Source organism: Mauremys reevesii, linkage group 1, assembly GCF_016161935.1.
Source record: "Mauremys reevesii isolate NIE-2019 linkage group 1, ASM1616193v1, whole genome shotgun sequence".
In the NCBI taxonomy this organism is placed as follows: Eukaryota; Metazoa; Chordata; order Testudines; family Geoemydidae; genus Mauremys; species Mauremys reevesii.
Window position 1 is genome coordinate 67450600 of NC_052623.1, and position 18494 is coordinate 67469093.

The 18494-nt window shown below is 41.3% G+C and overlaps 1 protein-coding gene across 1 annotated transcript in view; it reads left to right on the plus strand.

The window, feature by feature from the left end:
• The window catches only part of VWA8 (von Willebrand factor A domain containing 8), a 277696-nt gene that overhangs the window by 112370 nt on the left and 146832 nt on the right, over positions 1-18494 (plus strand). Inside the window, exons 15-18 of the mRNA XM_039506868.1 lie at positions 3720-3888; positions 4900-4977; positions 15837-15952; positions 17289-17395. Of these exons, the coding sequence (XP_039362802.1) occupies positions 3720-3888; positions 4900-4977; positions 15837-15952; positions 17289-17395 (470 nt within the window). The remainder of the gene's footprint in view (positions 1-3719; positions 3889-4899; positions 4978-15836; positions 15953-17288; positions 17396-18494) is intronic.

Here is an 18494-nt window from a genome sequence, read left to right on the forward strand (position 1 = left end):
CAGAAAGGCAGCTATTAGAGAAAAGTATAGAAATGTTTATATAATCAGATTTGCTTCAGAAGCTGAAAGGAGCCGATTATAATGCATGGCTGGGTATTCTTAACACCCTAAAGGCAGTGAATTAGTGTCCATGTGACTAGGCTAAAAGAGAGCACATACAGCATATGAGACAAATATAAGCAGAAGGTGAATTTTGTAGACAATAGAAGCTCCAATATTGTTAAATTTTAACTGAGTATATTCACCACCCTTTAGTTCTGAGTTGTTTATTTTCACTTATTTTTGTTTGTTCATTCAGTTTTAGAGTATTTGAACATATACTAAAGCAGTCAGTTAATAAAAAAAAACCCAGTAATCCAAGCCAGTGTGTTATACATTGCAGAAAAGTAAAAAGGAAACAGATGCTTGATAACTTTTTATTCTGGCAGGGATAAGTGATGGAATATTTGAAAAGATGCAACATAGTTTTTCCCTTTAATTTAAATATATGTCCTCTATTTTAAGCTCCTTTAAAGTATAGTTGTATAGTTAAATTTGTGTTGTCAATACATGAACTACAGAATTATTTCATAAGCAAACACCTAACCTTCTGACACACAATTATATTCTCATGTGGCGATACTCTTTTGTAAATGATCACCACTCATACATTCGTTCTCATTTTGTTTGCAGTATTAAAAGATGGTTTGTGAAACTGTAGAAGAAGAAAAGACAAATAAATGAAAAATTTATGTGAGGCAGCAAGGGAATGCTATTTGTGTGCCAAAGACAAGAAATTAGTCTTTAGCATTGCACTGGTGGGACTGCATTCTCTGCTCGACCTTCAGTAAGGTTATTTTCTGTAAGGACTTACCTACACTTACGGGGGATCAACAATCAATGCATTGGCAGTCGATTTACTGGGTCTAGTGAAGACTCCTGTACTCCACTGGATCAAGAACAGTAGGGGGGAGTTGACGGGAGACGCTCTCCCGTTGACATCTTGTAGTGTGGACCCCGCGGTAAGTAGGTTTAAGCTACGCCGATTTGAGTTACGCTATTCATGTAACTCAAACTTTGTAGCTTAGATTGAATTTCCGCTGTAGTGTAGACAAGGCCTAAGATTCTTCTTACTCTTTGGTGGAGAGAAATAGGGTCTCATGATCTCCCCTACTTGTCTGACCTACAGATTGAACAGGCAAGAGGAAAGAATGAAAATGTCTGGTACTCAACATTAATAAAGTATTGCCAATCACGCCAGTAAGTTTTATTCTAGGTTTTAGTGTGTTAGGCTTTGGGGTTACTTATATGGCTTCTGTCTGCAGAGTGATCAAATATGGCATACACTTAATGAATATAGCTCCACAAAGAAACAGTGGCTATGATGGTTTAGAGCAGGGATCGGCAACCTTTGGCACGTGGCTCGCCAGGGTAAGAACCCTGGCAGGCCGAGCCGGTTTGTTTACCTGCTGCGCCTGCAGGTTCGACCAATCGTGGCTCCCATTGTCTGCGGTTCGCCGTCCCAGGCCAATGGGGGCTGCGGGAAGCGGCACAGGCCAAAGGATGTGCCGACCACCTCTTCCTGCTGCCTCCATTGGCCTGGAGCAGCAAACTGCGACCAGTGGGAGCCGTGATCAGCCGAACCTGCGGACGCGGCAGGTAAACAAACTGGCCCGACCCGCCAGGGTGCTTACCCTGGCGAGCCACGTGCCAAAGGTTGCCAATCCCTGGTTTAGAACCTGATCCTGCAAGGTACTGAACAACCTCATCTCCAGTTGATGTTGGATGGAGGATTCTCTCCAGCTTGCAGGATTAAGCCCTTTTTAAAATAATAATTAAATATTTAGCTTTACGTTGTTAAGAGATTGAACAAACATGAATCCAAACAACACCCTTGTGAAGCAGATGAATATTGTTCCCATTTACAAACTGGGAAACTGAAACAGATGTTCCACCAGGCCACAGAGCAAATTATGAAGAGGAGAATATACAAGTAAAGTGCTTAGTAGATTAGTTAATGAGAACAAAAAGAGAAACTGTGCCCAACTGGCTATACCCATAAGGGGGATTGCCATAGTGCACTGTGCTCTGGCTGTGTTACCCATCTCATCCACTCCCTGCCACATGCCAGAATGCCCCCAGCTGCACTGGGGGAATCCTCAGATGAGGAAATCTGACTGAGCTATGGATCCTTTATGACACAGAAGCATTGTGAAAGGACCAGAGCCAGGGCCAGGAGTGAGCTCAAATGTATGTTTAATATTTTTATTACTAATGAAAAGAAGAGGTTAATCAAAAATTAAACTTGCCATCTCCTATCTTCAAACAGATTCTCCTATAATAAGATTGGTCACTGTTCCCTGACCTTTTCTGTGCGTAGAGATAATGAAATACCCATTGGTTCCTATTTCACATGATGCTTTTAGACGTTTCTTTCTAATTTTATTAACCAGGGTTTAACTTCTAGGCTTATGACTTCAGGCTGAGAGTAACCGATGCCACCCACTTTGTTTGCTTTGATTTGGGAGTCTGATACAGCACAGCATATTCAGTGAACAGTTTTTCAAGGGTGTTCACTGTATATGCTGTGCTGTATCAGAATCCTTGTTGTGTATACCAGATCTGCCTGCTAAGCTGTACATTGTGTAATTTAAATTGAAGGGTCAATTTCTACCTTCGGTTACCCTCTTTACACCCATAATTTTCCCCAAAGAATAACCAAAGATGGAATTTGGCCCAAAATATTCTAATTTCAAACAGAATTATGTGCAAAATAGCCTATGATAATAGGCAGGAGAAATATGAATGATTGCATTACAATTTTCTCATTTTTGAATACTAACTTATTTGTCTGGAATTGTAATTGAGGTGTTGAGTAAATATTGCCTGCCATATTGCAACATCCAACTAATTTACATCTGAGTTGCTATTATTTACTTGTATAAATAGTTCCACCTGGAGACCGCAAGTGAAATCAGGGTCACATTGTGCTAGGCACTGTATAGAAACATATTAAAAGAAAATCCCTGCCCTGAAGAACTTATAATCTAAATAGAAAAGAGAGACAATGGATAGGAGATAGTATCATCCCCATTTTACAGATGGGGATCTGAGACACAGAGAGTTTTAACTGATTTGCTCAAAGTCACACACGAAGTCAGTCTGTGACAGAGCTGAGAATTAAACCCAGATCCTCCCCAAGTTCCGGTCTAGTGCCTTAAATACAAAATGATCTTTCCTGTCTGTCTAATTGAGTAGAAGAAGTTACCCATTGTTGATGCTTCAAAAGATATTGTTGCCTCCCAGAACTGCCTTTTAATAATACTGTTTTAGGTGATACTCTTGGAGAATGTTTCAAAACCATCATATTTGTAAATTTTGTGTATTTCATACATACAAAAGAGTAAACAAATGGTAGCATGGTTACTGCTATTTGCTCAACTTGAAGCATGCAGGTAATGCTGTAGATGAAGCCAAAACTTAGATAACGTTGTAGGCATTACAATTTATGAGAGATATATTTAGTTTTTTACATTGCTACTTACGTTATGCAATTTTTGTCAGTTTTGATTTTTTTTATGTTGCATTGCGAATGTCCTGAATAGAAATTGTGGCTGTAGCTTAATACAGTAATTCACGTGATTGATTGATTGATTGTACCTCAGGTGGAGTTTGTAAGTTCAGATTTGTTACTTGCTGCTTCGACCAGGTAATGCATTTAAAAAAATATTTTCTTGCAGGTCCATCTTTCCAATCCATTCCTCATTCAGAATAGTTGCCCTGGCAGAGCCTCCTGTCATAGGAAGTAGCACAAAGCAGTGGTTGGGCCCAGAGTTTCTAACTCTGTTTCTGTTCCATAATGTTAAGTCCTTTACCAGGAATGAAGAAATTCAAGTTATTAAAGAAATGGTAAGCACTTGCAATGCTTTGGCCAGTTATTAATATTGGTTTCTATTTAAAATGGTGAATATGATTATGAACTGGAATGTTTTAATATACAGTTGTAGAATATCAAGGTTGGAAGGGACCTCAGGAGATCATCTAGTCCAACCACCTGCTCAAAGCAGGACAAATCCCCAGATAGTTGTTGTGGTTTTTTTTAAACCCCAGTTTCCTAAATGGCCCCCTCAAGGATTGAGCTCACAACCCTGAGTTTAGCAGGCTAATGTTCAAACCACTGAGCTATCCCTCCCTCTCTCCCACCCCCAATAAATACTCCCTTTTCTTATATGATGTGAAATCCTTTCACAAAGCATAAGTGACTCCTTGATTATTAAGTCTAGGGTATCTTCTACTGTAATTAGTATAAATTCATCGTGGTTGTTTTCTATTACCGTATATCAGGGGTGGCCAACCTGAGCCTGAGAAGGAGCCAGAATTTACTAATGTACATTGCCAAAGAGCCACAGTAATATGTCAGCAGCCCTCCATTAGCTCCCCCAGCTCCAAGCGCCTCCTGCCAACGGGCAGCCCTGCCGATCAGCGCCTCCCCATCCCTCCCCGCATCTCCCGATGAGCTGTTTTGTGATGTGCAGGAGGCTCTGGGAGGAAGAGCATAGGCTCAAGGGAGGGGACAATAAGAGGTGGAGTGGGAGCAGGGCCTGCAGCAGAGCCAGGGGTTGAGCAGTGAGCACCCCCGGCATATTGGAAAGTTGGCACCTGTAGCTCCAGCCCCGGAATCGGTGCCTATACGAGGAGCCACATATGAACTTCTGAAGAGCCACAGGTTGGCCACCACTGCCGTATATTCTTATATTTTGTGACACAATTATTCCTTTTTGGTTATTTGAAATAAATGTATATACACTACATATATGCAGGCTGTGTTTATGTACGTGCATACATGTGTGTCTATATAAATTACATATTCACACATAAACATGAAATATATATCAAATACTTTTTTTGTCTTTCAAACAGATTCCAAATGTGCCTACGGTTGCGGTGGAACAGTTGTTATCATTAACACACAAGCTTCGGGAGACAAATGACCCCACAGTGAGTCTGGTTTTTCAGATTTGCATTCTACTTGTTGTCATTATATGTGTAGCTGTTTTCAGAGTCAGGGTTTTATCTCTGCTCAAGAAAGGAATTATTTTCTCTAGCAATGTGAGGATGCTTCCTATTTCCTTACGTTCTTGCCTTACGCTGACTTATCTTGACCAGTGGAGGCTGGATTAGGCTCATTCTGGAGCCAATCCCTTCACTTCTTAGAAGTGGCCACAGGAGCAGAGTGTGCTGCCAGCACAGTATTCTTAGACCCTGCCTGAATGGGATTTGAGAAACCAGCCCTGGAAATCCAACACTGGTTTCTTGTGTTATATACATGTGGCAACTTTTTTATTTTTAATATATTCATTTAGAACCTGCATAGCATTGACGCGTATACATAATTTTAAGCATGTGTGCTCAAATTCTAGTGAAGTCATGCAGTATTACATGTACATTGTAGTCAGTATAACTTAAGCAAATGCATAAAATAGGAATGGGACTTAAAAGCACGTCCTGAAGTGTTTTATTGAATAGTGATGGACTAAAGAATGTGCTTAAGTTGTTTGCTGAATTATTTAAAATTGCCTCCCCTTAATCAATACTGTTATGTGTAATACAGTGTTTTTAGTACTGTAATTTTAAATTTGATACCTGGATTTGTTTTGGGATTACTTGGGCAAGAGGACTATCTAGCAATTAGAAAATGCAGGTAGGGAGATGGGGAAAAGAGGAAAGGGCTCAGAACTGTTAGTAGTGGTACTGTGGTAGGCAGTTCTACTAAAGCAGTAATGTAAAAAAAAATTACTACTGGCACAAAAACCGCAGAACTCTTTTTAAACTGATACAGTCAAGATTCAGTTTTAAAAATTAATTTCAATGACAGCTAACATAGTGTATAGATGTTTTTCTTTTTGCAAAAAAAGGTTTCAAACATTTTTATTGACGTCACCCAGCATAAGTGTATAGATGTGAACATGTAACTTGTGTTAGGTTAGGTTAGATTATACACAGAAACAGGGGCGGCTCTAGGAATTTGGCCGCCCCAAGCAGGGCAGCACGCCGCAGGGGGCGCGCTGCCGGTTGCCGGTCCTGCGGCTCCGGGGGACCTCTTGCAGACGTGCCTGCGGAGGGCGCGCTGGTCCCGCGGCTCCGGTGGAGCATCCACAGGCATGCCTGCGGGAGGTCCACCAGAGCTGCGGGACCAGCGCACTCTCCGCAGTCATGCCTGCGGGAAGTCCGCTGGTCCCGCGGCTCCGGTGGACCTCCCGCAGGCATGACTGCGGAAGGTCCGCCGGAGCCGCCTGCCGCCCTGCCGGCAAAATGCCGCCCCAAGCGCACGCTTGGCGCGCTGGGGTCTGGAGCCGGCCCTGCACAGAAATCTACTTTCCTCAACTCTCAGGAGTTTAGCACCAGTAGTAGTTTTCCAGCATATTACTGTTTAGATTTTTGATTGGCTGCATTTCAGGAAGAAATGAAGTGCACTGTTCACATCTTAGCAGACAGCAATTTTGTTTCACATGAGATGAAGTATTTGTAGTCCATTAGTAACCAAGACCGACATTAGAGATAAATCTTTTAAAATCAGCAGATCTGGATAATTTCCACCCAAGAGTCCTAAAAAAGATGACTGAGGAGATCTCTGGTCTGCTATTATTAATTTTTAATAACTCTTGGAATGCTGAGGAAATTCCCCAGGACTGGAAAAATGTTAATGTTGGGCCAATATTCAGACAGGGCAAGTGGGATGACCTGGGTAAGTATAGGTAAAATAATGGAAAAGCTGATACAGAATTCAGTTAATAAAGAACTGAAGGATGGGAATATAATTAGGGGCAGTCAACATGGTTTTATGGGAAAATAGGCCTATCAGAAAAAGCTCATTTCATTCTTTGATGAGATTACAACTTTGATTAAGTAAAGTGCGGAGAGGTAATATACTTAGATCTTTTGGTCAGGCATTTGAGTTAATACCATATGACGTTTTGATTAAAAAATTAGCATTATACAATGTCAATAAAGCAAACACTAAATGGATTAAGAACTGGCTAACTGACAGGTCTCAAAAAAAGGAGTGGTCAATGGGGAAATCATCGCTGAACAGGAGCCTCCCTAGTGCGGTTCCTTTGGGGTCGGTACTAAGCCCACAGCTACTCAGTTTTTTTACCAGTGATCTGGAAGTAAATATAAAATTTGTGGACGATAAATTAAATAAATAAATAAATTTATTTAAATAAATTACAAAGATTGGTGGAATGATAAATAAGGATGAAGACAAGGTGGTCATACGGAATGTTGTGAATTGCTTGGCTAGCTGGGCCCATTCAAACAAAATACATTTAATATAGCTAGGGCTTTACCAAATTCATGGACATGAAAAATGCTTCACGGACCATGAAATCTGGTCTTTTGTGTGCTTTCCCCCTATACTATACAGATTTCATAGGGGAGACCTGCATTTCTCAAATTGGAGGTCATGGCTCAAAAGAGGGTTGTGGGGCTCACAAGGTTATTTTAGGGGGATCATGATATTGCCACCCTTACTTCTGCGTTGCTGCCTTCAGAGCTGGGCAGCTGGAGAGTGGTGGCTGCTGACTGAGGGCCCAGCCCTGCAGGCAACAGTGCAGAGGTAAGGGTGGCAATACCATACCATACCATGCCATCCTTACTTCTGTGCTGCTGCCTTCAGAGCTGGGTGGCTGGCCAGTGGTGGCTGCTGACTGATGGCCGAGCTCTGCAGGCAGCAGTGCAGAAGTAAGAGTGGCAATACCATATTATGCCATTCTTACTTCTGCGCTGTTGCTGGCAGAGCTCTGCCTCCAGAGCTGGGCTCTCGGCCAGCAGCCGCCGCTTTCCAGCTGCCCAGCTCTAAAGGCAGTGCTGCCACCTGCAGCAGCGCAGAAGTAAGGGTAGCAGTACCACAACCCCCCACAATAACCTTGCGATCCCGCCACAACTCCTTTTTGGGTCAGGACCCTAGAATTACAACACCGTGAAATTTCAGATGTAAATAGCTGAATTCATGAAATTTATGATTTTTAAAATCCTATGACTGTGAAATTGACCAGAATGGATTGTGAATTTGGTAGGGCCCTAAATATAGGCAAGTGCAAAGTTATTTATCTAGGAACAAGGAATTCAGGCCATACCTACAGATTGGGGGACTGCTTGCTGTATCGTAGGGATCATAGTGGACAAGTGATTCAACATGAGCTCCCAGTGTGATGCTGTGGCAAAAAGAGCTAATGCCATCTGTGGATATGCAAACAAAGGAGTGAAGAGGAGTGGAAAAGTGATTTTTACCTCTATATATGGTATTGGTGAGACCGATAGTAAACTAGTGCCTACAGTTCAGGTGTCTACATTTTTAAAAGGATATTTAAAAGTTAGAGAGGGTACAGAGAAGCTTTTCAAAAGACATTTGACAGCCTGCACAGACATATGTTGTGGAATAGTCTTTAGTCCAATGGAATCCCAGCTAAAGTTGTCAGTGCGGAGATAAAGGAAGAAGGAGGCACGTGTCAGGACCTTAATTGGGGCCTGGGTGATCATTACTTCCCACCACCCAACACAGATGTAATGAGGTTGAGTAGTGCCCGTATAAGAAAAATTAAAACTACTGATTATTCCTCAGAAAAGGTTTTTAATGACATTAGACCAGGGGTCGGCAATCTCTGGCACGCGGCTCGCCAGGGCCGGGCCGGGCCGGGCCGGGCCAGTTTGTTTACCTGCTGCATTGGCAGGTTTGGCCGATGGTGGCTCTCACTGGCTGCGGTTCGCCGTCCCAGGCGAATGGGGGCGGAGGGAAGCCGTGGCCAGCACATCCTTTGCCCGCGCTGCTTTCCGCAGCCCCTATTGGCAACACAGACAAAATAAGAAAAGCAAGAGTAAAGACCAACACTGAATAAGAATTAATATAAATGGCAAGTTATACGGAAGACAAGCACAAGTACATGTGAAGTTATTATTCATCAGCTACTTACTACTATTCTTAACATTATAGTATCGATACAGACTTGAGATCAAATCAGCTCGAGCAACCAGACTTCTTTACTCCATAAACTTACCCTGCATTCATCCGAAAATACGTTACCCTTCAGTTGGCCGTTTTCCACACGGCCAGGTACGGACAGTCGAGAAGTGCATGTCCCTTCGGTTCAGGGTGTGTGGGTCAGATTTCCCTTATGACCAAAACACAAACACAATCCCGTGCCTTCGTACTTTTTATCTGATCTGTTGGATGTGTTTTAAAACAGACCAACCAATTAGGGTCGGCAAAATATTCAATGTGGTTAGACTGTATAATTTAGGCTTACTTATCTCTTTGTAGCCAGTTACTTTATAGATTATTTTACCACATAGGAGTCAGAATAGATTATCTGGTTGCAGCGCATTCTGCAAAGCGTGCCCTTTTTACCTCTGCAAAGCGTGCCCTTTTTACCTATGCAAAGCTGAAGTTTGAGGCCTAACATTGACAATACCTTTGTTCATTTCAAGCTTGGCAATACTTTTGTTCACAGATTAATCATAGTCAGCATCATCAAGGCCATATACAGAGATGAGAAGTGCTCTGTTAGGTTGACAGGTTTCAGAGTGGTAGCCGTGTTAGTCTGTATCAGCAAAAACAACGAGGAGTCCTTGTGGCACCTTGGAGACTAACAAATTTATTTTGGCATAATCTTTCGTGGGCTAAAACCCACTTCATAAGATGCATGGAGTGGAAAATACAGGAACAGGTATAAATACATGAAAATATATGATTTGTCTTACCAAGTCTGAGGTCAGTCTAATGAGACAATTCAATTGACAGCAGGATACCAAGGGAGGAAAAATAACTTTTGAACTTGTAATGAGAGTGGCCCATTTCAGACAGTTGACAAGAAGATGTGAGTAACAGTAGGGGAAATTAGTATTGGGGAAATTAGGTTTAGGTTTTGTAATGAACCAACCACTCCCAGTCTTTATTCAGGCCTAATCTGATGGTGTCCAGTTTGCAAATTAATTCCAGTTCTTCAGTTTTACGTTGGAGTCTGTTTTTGAAGTTTTTTTGTTGAAGAATTGCCACTTTCTGGTCTGTTATTGAGTGACCAGGGAGATTGCAGTGTTCTCCTACTGGTTTTTGAATGTCCATGCATCTGATGAAGTGGGTTCTGGCCCATGAAAGCTTGTGTCCAAATAAATTTGTTAGACTCTGAGGTACCACAAGGACTCCTCATTGTTTCATAGGGTGAACAACCAGACAACAGAGTGGTTCTGTGTGGATACAGGTGTGAAACAGGGCTGCATTTTATCTCCGCTGTTGTTTGGCATTTCCATAGACTGGATAGTGAAGAAGTATATTAACAAGACAAACACAGGAATAGAATGGGTAGATGGCAAATGCTTAGAAGACCTGGACTTAGTTGATATTGTGCTACTGAGTGACACCTCAAAAAAGTTACATACAAAGACGGACAACCTGCCAGCAATGGCAGACCTAGCATGGCTCAGAATTAGTTGTGCTAAAACAAACGTCTCTGGAACTCATACCTCAAGCGGTAACATCACATTGGAAGGCAAAAATATCAAGCGAGTAGAAATGTTCATCAGCTTGGGCAGCACCTGTCACAGTTCAGGGCAGTTGCACTTGTATTTCCCCCCTGTGGTCCAGCAAGGTTCCCCTAGGTTCCCAGCACCTCAACCATCACCTCTCTTGGGTGAGACCTGCATCTCTCTCCCTCCTAACCAAGATTTTTCCAGACTTCACTGTGAGTTGCCCAGCAAGACAGACTGCCTAAGCAGGCCTGCTTTGCTTTCTCCTCAGAAGCTATAAACAGCGTAATTGCCCACAGGTATAGTTTCCACACAGCCCTTTCTACACAAGCGTATTTAATCTTATGGTGATAGAATTACAGAGCAAACATATTAAAAATAATACAAAAACCTATACACATTCTAATAACTTAAGCGGGATCTCCCCTATTTCCCTAACTCCAGCAAGGGCTATTGCAGGTGATCAGTCCTTCAAATCCCACCTAGGGCCTTTTCCATGGTTGCAAGTTCAAAACAGGTGTTAGCATAGAACAGGGGTCGGCAACCTCTGGCACGCGGCTCGCCAGGGTAAGCACCCTGGCAGGCCGGGCCAGTTTGTTTACCTGCCGCGGCCAGCACATCCCTCGCCTGCACCGCTTCCCGCCGCCCCCATTGGCCTGGGATGGCGAACCATGGCCAGTGGGAGCTGTGGTCCGCCGAACCTGCCGACGCAGGTTGCTGACCCCTGGCTTAGAACAAATACACAGCCTGCACCGATCAACTTGTTTCTTTGTACATCTTGTGCCTTTGATCTTGTCCTCATGTAATAGGTGATTGGAAGACAGTGGCTCTCTCCTCAGGACATATCTTCAAAAGGCTGGGATTTTGCATATCTGGGCGGTGGTACATTTGCATTAACTCCCCCCTAGAGATTTCTTGGGAAACCCACTTAATTTTGTTTGTCCCAAAAGTTCATTCATGTCTGGCACATGGTTTAAAATAGTCCTTTAAAGCTCATAACACTTCCCAGGGTTTAAGTTGGTCATTGGGTACATCCCTCCCCCCCCAACCCACCCACCCAGACATTAAATAAACTTTGCATTTTTAATACAATGAAATCCAAAGATATATAACCTTAACACAATAAGGTTTTTCAAGGTTATTGCAGGAAATTGCCGTATCTGTCACAGTAACTTACTGGCCAATGGAGAGCTCAGAAAGGAAGTGACATCAAGGATAGGAAAGGCATTCACAGCATGTACTAAACTTAACAATGTAGGGAAATCAAATATGTATAGCATCAAAACAAAACAGAGAATTTTCAGTTCAAACATAATCTCATCGATAACATACAGCTATGAGAGCTGGAGATCTACTAAAACTAGACACCTTCAAAAATAAGTGCCTAAGAAAGATTCTGGCCATTGGTTGAAAAGATTTCATTACAAAGAGATGTGAGAAATCACAAACCAGCAGCTTGTTTCCACCACGATCAGAAGGATGTGCTCGACATATTTGGGTCATATATTCCAGATGCCAGCACACAGACTCCAAGATGAAACTGTCAAGTGGAAACCAAGTGGTGTGAGGAAATGAGTACCCCCAAGAGAAACCATGAAGAAGAACCCTTAGGGAGGGCAGAACAGTTAATCTCAACACCAGAGAGCATATGGAAGCAGTAGCACATGACACAGAGGAGTGGAAGAGATTAGTTTCCATCAGAGATACCAACATCAGCGCAGGAAGGATGGAGTGGACTCTAATGAATTACCGAGAAGAGCCGCAAAAATTATTTGAGGGCTGGAGAAAATCCCTTATGGTGTGAGACTTAGAGCTCAATTTATTTAGCTTATTAGAAAGAAGATTGAGAGGTGACTTGATTAGTGTATAAGTACATTCATGGGAAAAAATACTGGGTACTAAAGTGCCCTTTATTTTAGCAGAAAAAGGCATAGCAGGAACCAGTGACTGGAAGCCAGACACATTCAAATTGGATATGTGACACACATTTTTAACAATGCAGATGATTAAGCACTGGAAAAAATTACCAAGGGAAGTGGTGGATTCTCCATCTGTAGATAACTGCTAATTAAGACTAGATGCCTTTCTGGAAATTATGCTTTAACCAAACACAACTAAGGCTTTAGTCAAAAACAAGTAATTAGGCTCAGTTATTGGTAATTGGATGCAACTTAATGGCCTGATATATACAGGAGGTGAGACTGGATGATATAATGGTCCTTTCTTGCCCTAAACTGTATGAATCTATGAATAAATAAAAGCAAGTGAATGACGATTCTTATTTATGTATTTATGGCATTATTGGCATTTACGTGGTTCTTTAACAATATATATTACAAAAGGGAATGTGTTCGTTTGTAAAGTGATTGGTGTCTGAACAGAGCGATTTAAAAAAAGGGTCTCTCTAACATCCATAGCATCGTGAAATATCCAGAGAAAGTGTATGCTATCAGACAAGAGATTCACTGTGGGAAGATAGCTGCAGATCAGTATGATATGAGATGTGCATATATGTATATAAAATAATCATACACATCACAGGTTAGGATATATATTTATAATATAAATAGCTTCCTGTGCTGTGCATTAAAATGTGTGTTTCAGGTCAATGGTTCCTTTTATTACTTTCAAATTATCAAAATGAAACATTTTGATTGACCCAAACCAAATTATTTTTTTGACTTTTGGTTCATGAAAATTTTTGAGATTTTTCATTTTTCATTTCAATTCGAGATGGGAAAAATTTCTGAAATCTCAAATTTTTTCACATGACAGGAAAACCTTTTCCTGCCCAGCTCTACTATTTAATTAACAGTGACTGACACTTTTGTAAATGGTTTCAGCAGAGACCCCAGAATGAATGGGCTTGGATCTTGAATTGTTATCTTGCTTCTACAGGTGGCCTCACTCAGGCAGAGTTTAGAAACATTGGCAGGATGGTGTGGAGAAGCTTGTATTTTTGTCACCCATGCTATGTAGTTATGTTGTGGATTCATAAATTAGGCCAGAGGATACCATTATGATCATCTAATCTTTACTGTTGCATAACACAGGACTCAGGATTTCACCGGATAACTTGTGGTTGAACGAAAAGATTTATTTTAAAAAGATCTTCAGTTTTGATATAAAGACTTCAATTTGTTGGAATAGTTAATTTACCCTCATTGTAAAATTTGCATCTTGTTTCTAATTTGAATTTTTCTGACTTCAGCTGTTAGACCCTTTCAGACATTATTGTGTCTTTGCTGCTAGATTCGAGAACCCATTAGTAGTTTGGTCACCATAGCTACTTCTGTCAGGGTCTGAAAAAACTACACCCCTGACCAGCATAGCTGTGCTGACCTAGCCCAACATGGATGCAGCTATGTTGATGGGAGAATACTTCTGTCATCATAGCTGCTGCTGTGTCTACATTACGGGATTATGCCATTATGGATAATGCCATTATTATACATTATACCTACACCGACATAGCTATGCCAGTATATTCTCCATAGACATACCCTCAGCTGAATCAGATACCTTCTTCCTTTGTAATTACAGATTGCAATCAAATAGTCTCTTAACCTTCTCTCTCTTTGATAAATTAAATAGATTGAGCTCCTTTAGTGCTCATTATAAGGCACATTTTCCAGACTGAATCATTTTGATAGCTCTTCTTTCAGTTGTCTCCAACTTTCAATATCTATTTGAATATGTGGACACCAGAACATAAGAACGGCCATACTGGGTCAGACCAAAGGTCCATCTAGCCCAGTATCCTGTCTTCCGACAGTGGCCAATACGAGGTGCTTCAGAGGGAATGAACAGAACAGGTAGTCATCAAGTGATCCAGCCCCTGTTATCCATTCCTAGCTCCTGGCAAACAGAAAGGCTAATAGCCATTGATGGACCCATCCTCCATGAATTTATTTAGTTCTTTTTTGAACCCTGTTATAGTCTTGGTCTTCATTACATCCTCTGGCAAAGAGTTCCACAGATTGTTCCACAAATACTTCCTCTTATTTTAAACCTGCTGCCTATTAATTTCATTTGGTGACCTCTAGTTCTTGTGTAATGAGAAGGAGTAAATAACACTTCCTATTTACTTTCTCCACACCAGTGATGATTTTATAGATCTCGATTGCATTCCCCCTTAATCTTCTCTTTTTCAAGCTGAAAACTCCAGTCTTCTAAATCTTTCCTCATATGGAAGCTGGTTCATACCCCTAATAATTTTTATGCCTTTTTCTTTACCTTTTCCAATTTCAATCTATCTTTTTTGAGATGGGGTGACCAGATCTGCACACAGTATTCATGATGTGGGCATACAATGGATTTATATAAAGGCAATATCATATTTTCTGTCTTATTATCTATCCTTTCCCAAATGATTCCCAGCATTCTGTTAGCTTTTTTGAATGCTGCTGCCCATTGAGTGGATGTTTTCAGAAAACTATCTACAGTGAATCCAAGATCTCTTTCTTGATTGGTAACAGCTAATTTAGACCCCCTTGTTTTATATGTATAGTTGGGATTATGTTTTCCAATGTACATTACTTTGCATTTATCAACATTGAATTTCATCTGCCATTTTGTTGCCCTGTCACCCAGGTTTGTGAGTGTTCCAGTAGTGGCACAGTATGCCAGTAATGTGTGCACAGTACTGTATAAGTAGGTAATACACTTTCCCTATTCTTGCCCAGTATTCCCTTGTTTATACATCCAAGGATCATGCAAGCTCTTTATGCTAGAGCATCACATGGGGAGCTCATATTCAGCTGATAATAAATAAAATACTTCAATTTCCAGGATGTCAATTCTGTTACAAATGCTAAATTCATTTAAAAATAATGGACACGAGATGATCTGAAATCAGGATCCTGTATCTCTAATATTTGCAGAGGCATGTCATATATGTTGAGGCACTGCCATAAAGTTCTGCAGGAAACTTTCAAATAAATCAGCTTTAACACAAATAATTTAATTTTCACTTGTTTTTCTTTTTTGCTGTAATTCCTAATAATAATAATAAATAATATAATGTTAACACAACTTATATAGCACGCACACCTGTTTTATCAAATACATTTTTCTTCCTGTTGGCTCATTCAGTGAAATCATAATGCTGACATTTTGGTGACATAATGATTTCCATGGTAGTAGATTCCTGTCACAAACACAGAATTCTAACTTCTGAAGGATTAAGCAGTGCAAACTGGGATATGAGGACGAAAGCACCTGTTTAAGACCAAAATTTTGAAATAATTGCTTTCAGTGTAAATAGTTTTTTTCCATGTTTGTTCCGGTTTAAATCCAAGAGGACTGTTAATAAAATTACCTTTTATTTTTGGCAGGCACAGTCACTGGCATCATCTTTGTCCACACGACAGCTATTACGAATTTGTCGTCGGCTATCACAGTATCCAGATGAAAGTCTCTACCATGCTGTCAATAAAGCCTGTCTTTCCAGGTAGCTATACTAATTTTACTGTGAAAGTTTAAGGTTCTGTGAAACAATTGCTAATATGCTAAAAAGATGGTTTAATTTTTTTAAAGGAGTTAGACATTAAAAGTAGAACTGCTACTATTCCAATCCTCCCTAATCAAAGAATGTTAGATTTCACTTCAGCACTTCTTTCTAATCTGTGTGTGTGTGGCATATGCTTAATGACTTAATAGAAATAGGTCTTCAGAACTAATGATTGTCAAAAGTGTGATGCTGTCTCAAAAAAGATAAAATATTACTCAGGGTTGTATTAATGGAATACAATGTGGTTAGGTGTCAGTTAGAGCAGTATTTCTCAAACTGGGGTCGCCGCTTGTGTAGGGAAAGCCCCTGGCAGGTCTGGCCAGTTTGTTTACCTGCCCCGTCTGCAGGTCTGGCCGACTGTGGCTCCCACTGGCTGCGGTTCGCTGCTCCGCGCCAGTGGGGGCTGCTGGAAGCGGCGCGGGCTGAGGGACATACTGGCTGCCATTGTCAGCAGCTCCCATTGGCCTGCAGCAGCGAACCGTGGCCAGTGGGAGCTGCAGTCAGCTGGACCTGCGGACGGGGCGGGTAAACAAACCGGCCCGGCCCACCAGAGGCTTTCCCTACACAAGCGGTGACCCTAGTTTGAGAAACACTGAGTTAGAGGTTTGTATTTAGTTTTAGGCATTGCATTTTTTTTAAAAGTTGTATTCAACTCAGATTTTGCAAAGGAAGGCAACAGCAGTTATGAAAAGTTCTGAAAATATGAGCGATGAAAGTCTAAGGACCAAATTCTCCAAGGTACTGAGAAGCTTCAGTTGTCGAAGCCTTGGGCCTGTATGATCTGAGATCAGTCACAGCTGAAGGATCTTGCTCCCATTAATTGTGGAAGGAACAAGGTCATCATCCCCCCAGCATCCTAACTCATTTGTCATTACAGCTTCTTCACTGGAATCCCACATAACAATGTAGTGCTTTAAAATGAGCATTTATATTAATATATTTTTGCGACTGAATTTTAGGTTAAGTCTAAAGAATACTTGGCAGCTACAACTTTCTGTGTGTTGTGATTGTATTTTTTTTTTTTACCCATATAACTTTGGAATTAGGAGTTATTGATGAGGGGAGAGGAAATTGGACAGTTTCCAATAGCACAAGGTCCCATTTCCTTTGGTAAGCACAGACAGAGTAGGTGAGGAGTGGGAAACTGTCAGAGTGGGACAGGAATTGACATTATTTAGGGCATAAATGGTCAGGGTGTCACATTGATCTTGGAAGACAAAAAGAACCCTGAGAAAAGTAAAACTGACCTTCCTTTTTCCCCCCCTCCTTGGTTTAGGTTTTTGCCAAATCTTGCAAGATCAGCTTTACATAAAAATCTGCTGGATTCAGGGATTGAGATAAACCCGGAGGATATTAGGAAACAAGAGGAGAAGGATTATAGTTGTAAGATTCTGTCACCTTTTGTTTTTAATCTTTCATTAACCTTTACTCAGTTGTTTGAACATAAAAAGATGTATTAAACGTTCCCTTAATTAATTGTGCCCTGCTTTAGATACATCCCTTACCTGTTGTCTTGCTAAAGAATGTACCTGTATTTCTCTGTATATGTTCTCTAAATTTTCTTCCTAAATTTACGTGATTCTTTATCGTTGCCTGGCCCATGGAATTTTGTGTGTGACCTTTACATTTTAAGTCTCCCAGATCAATGGGGCCCTTGTTCACTTTGCTTTATTGGGTCACTTTGCTGCTTTCCTCCATTAGCATTCTTGACAACTGTGCATGCCATCCTTCCTGTTGTCCAGGCTTACAATTTTTGTGTGATTGAGTCTTCTAGATCTTTCTCCATTGCAGCACATCCTCCACCTCCCCAATACTCTGTGCTTCCTCTTTAATATAACCCAAAACTCTTTTAGTTCATTATCGTGTTTACCCCCAATTTACTCCTCTATCCTCTGGCCTTCCTACTTCCATCTTTTTTTCCTCACACACAGCTTCATGTTTTCTGTCATGCACCACACAGTCTCACACTTCCTGTCCACTAAATCCTTCTTTTCAGTTTATTTCATTTCCTTACAGCCTCACCAGTACTCTCTTTGCTGTTCCTCTCCTGCACAGTTGTTGAGAGTTTTGTGTGTGTTTGTCTTGTCTGTTTTCATTGTTAGATCTTTAAAACAGGGGACATGTCTTAACATATATTTGGAAAATGCTGTACCAATAAAAATGTCTACAGCTACTGTATCTAGTAATGCAGGCTCTCTTCAGTTTAAAAAAATATGTAGTATAAATTGGTGCCAAGTAATAACTTCATATAGGTAGAATAGTTTGAATTATAGTAATATGAGTAGAGCAGAGGTCTGCAACATCTGGCACGCGGCTCGCCAGGGTAAGCACCTTGGTGGACCGCACCAGTTTGTTTACCTGCTGCGTTGGCAGATTCGGCCGATCGCGGCTTCAACTGGCCGTGGTTCGCTGTCCCAGGCCAAGGGGGGCGGCGGGAAGCGGCGCGGGTGAGGGATGTGCTTGGTGCAGCTTCCTGCCGCCC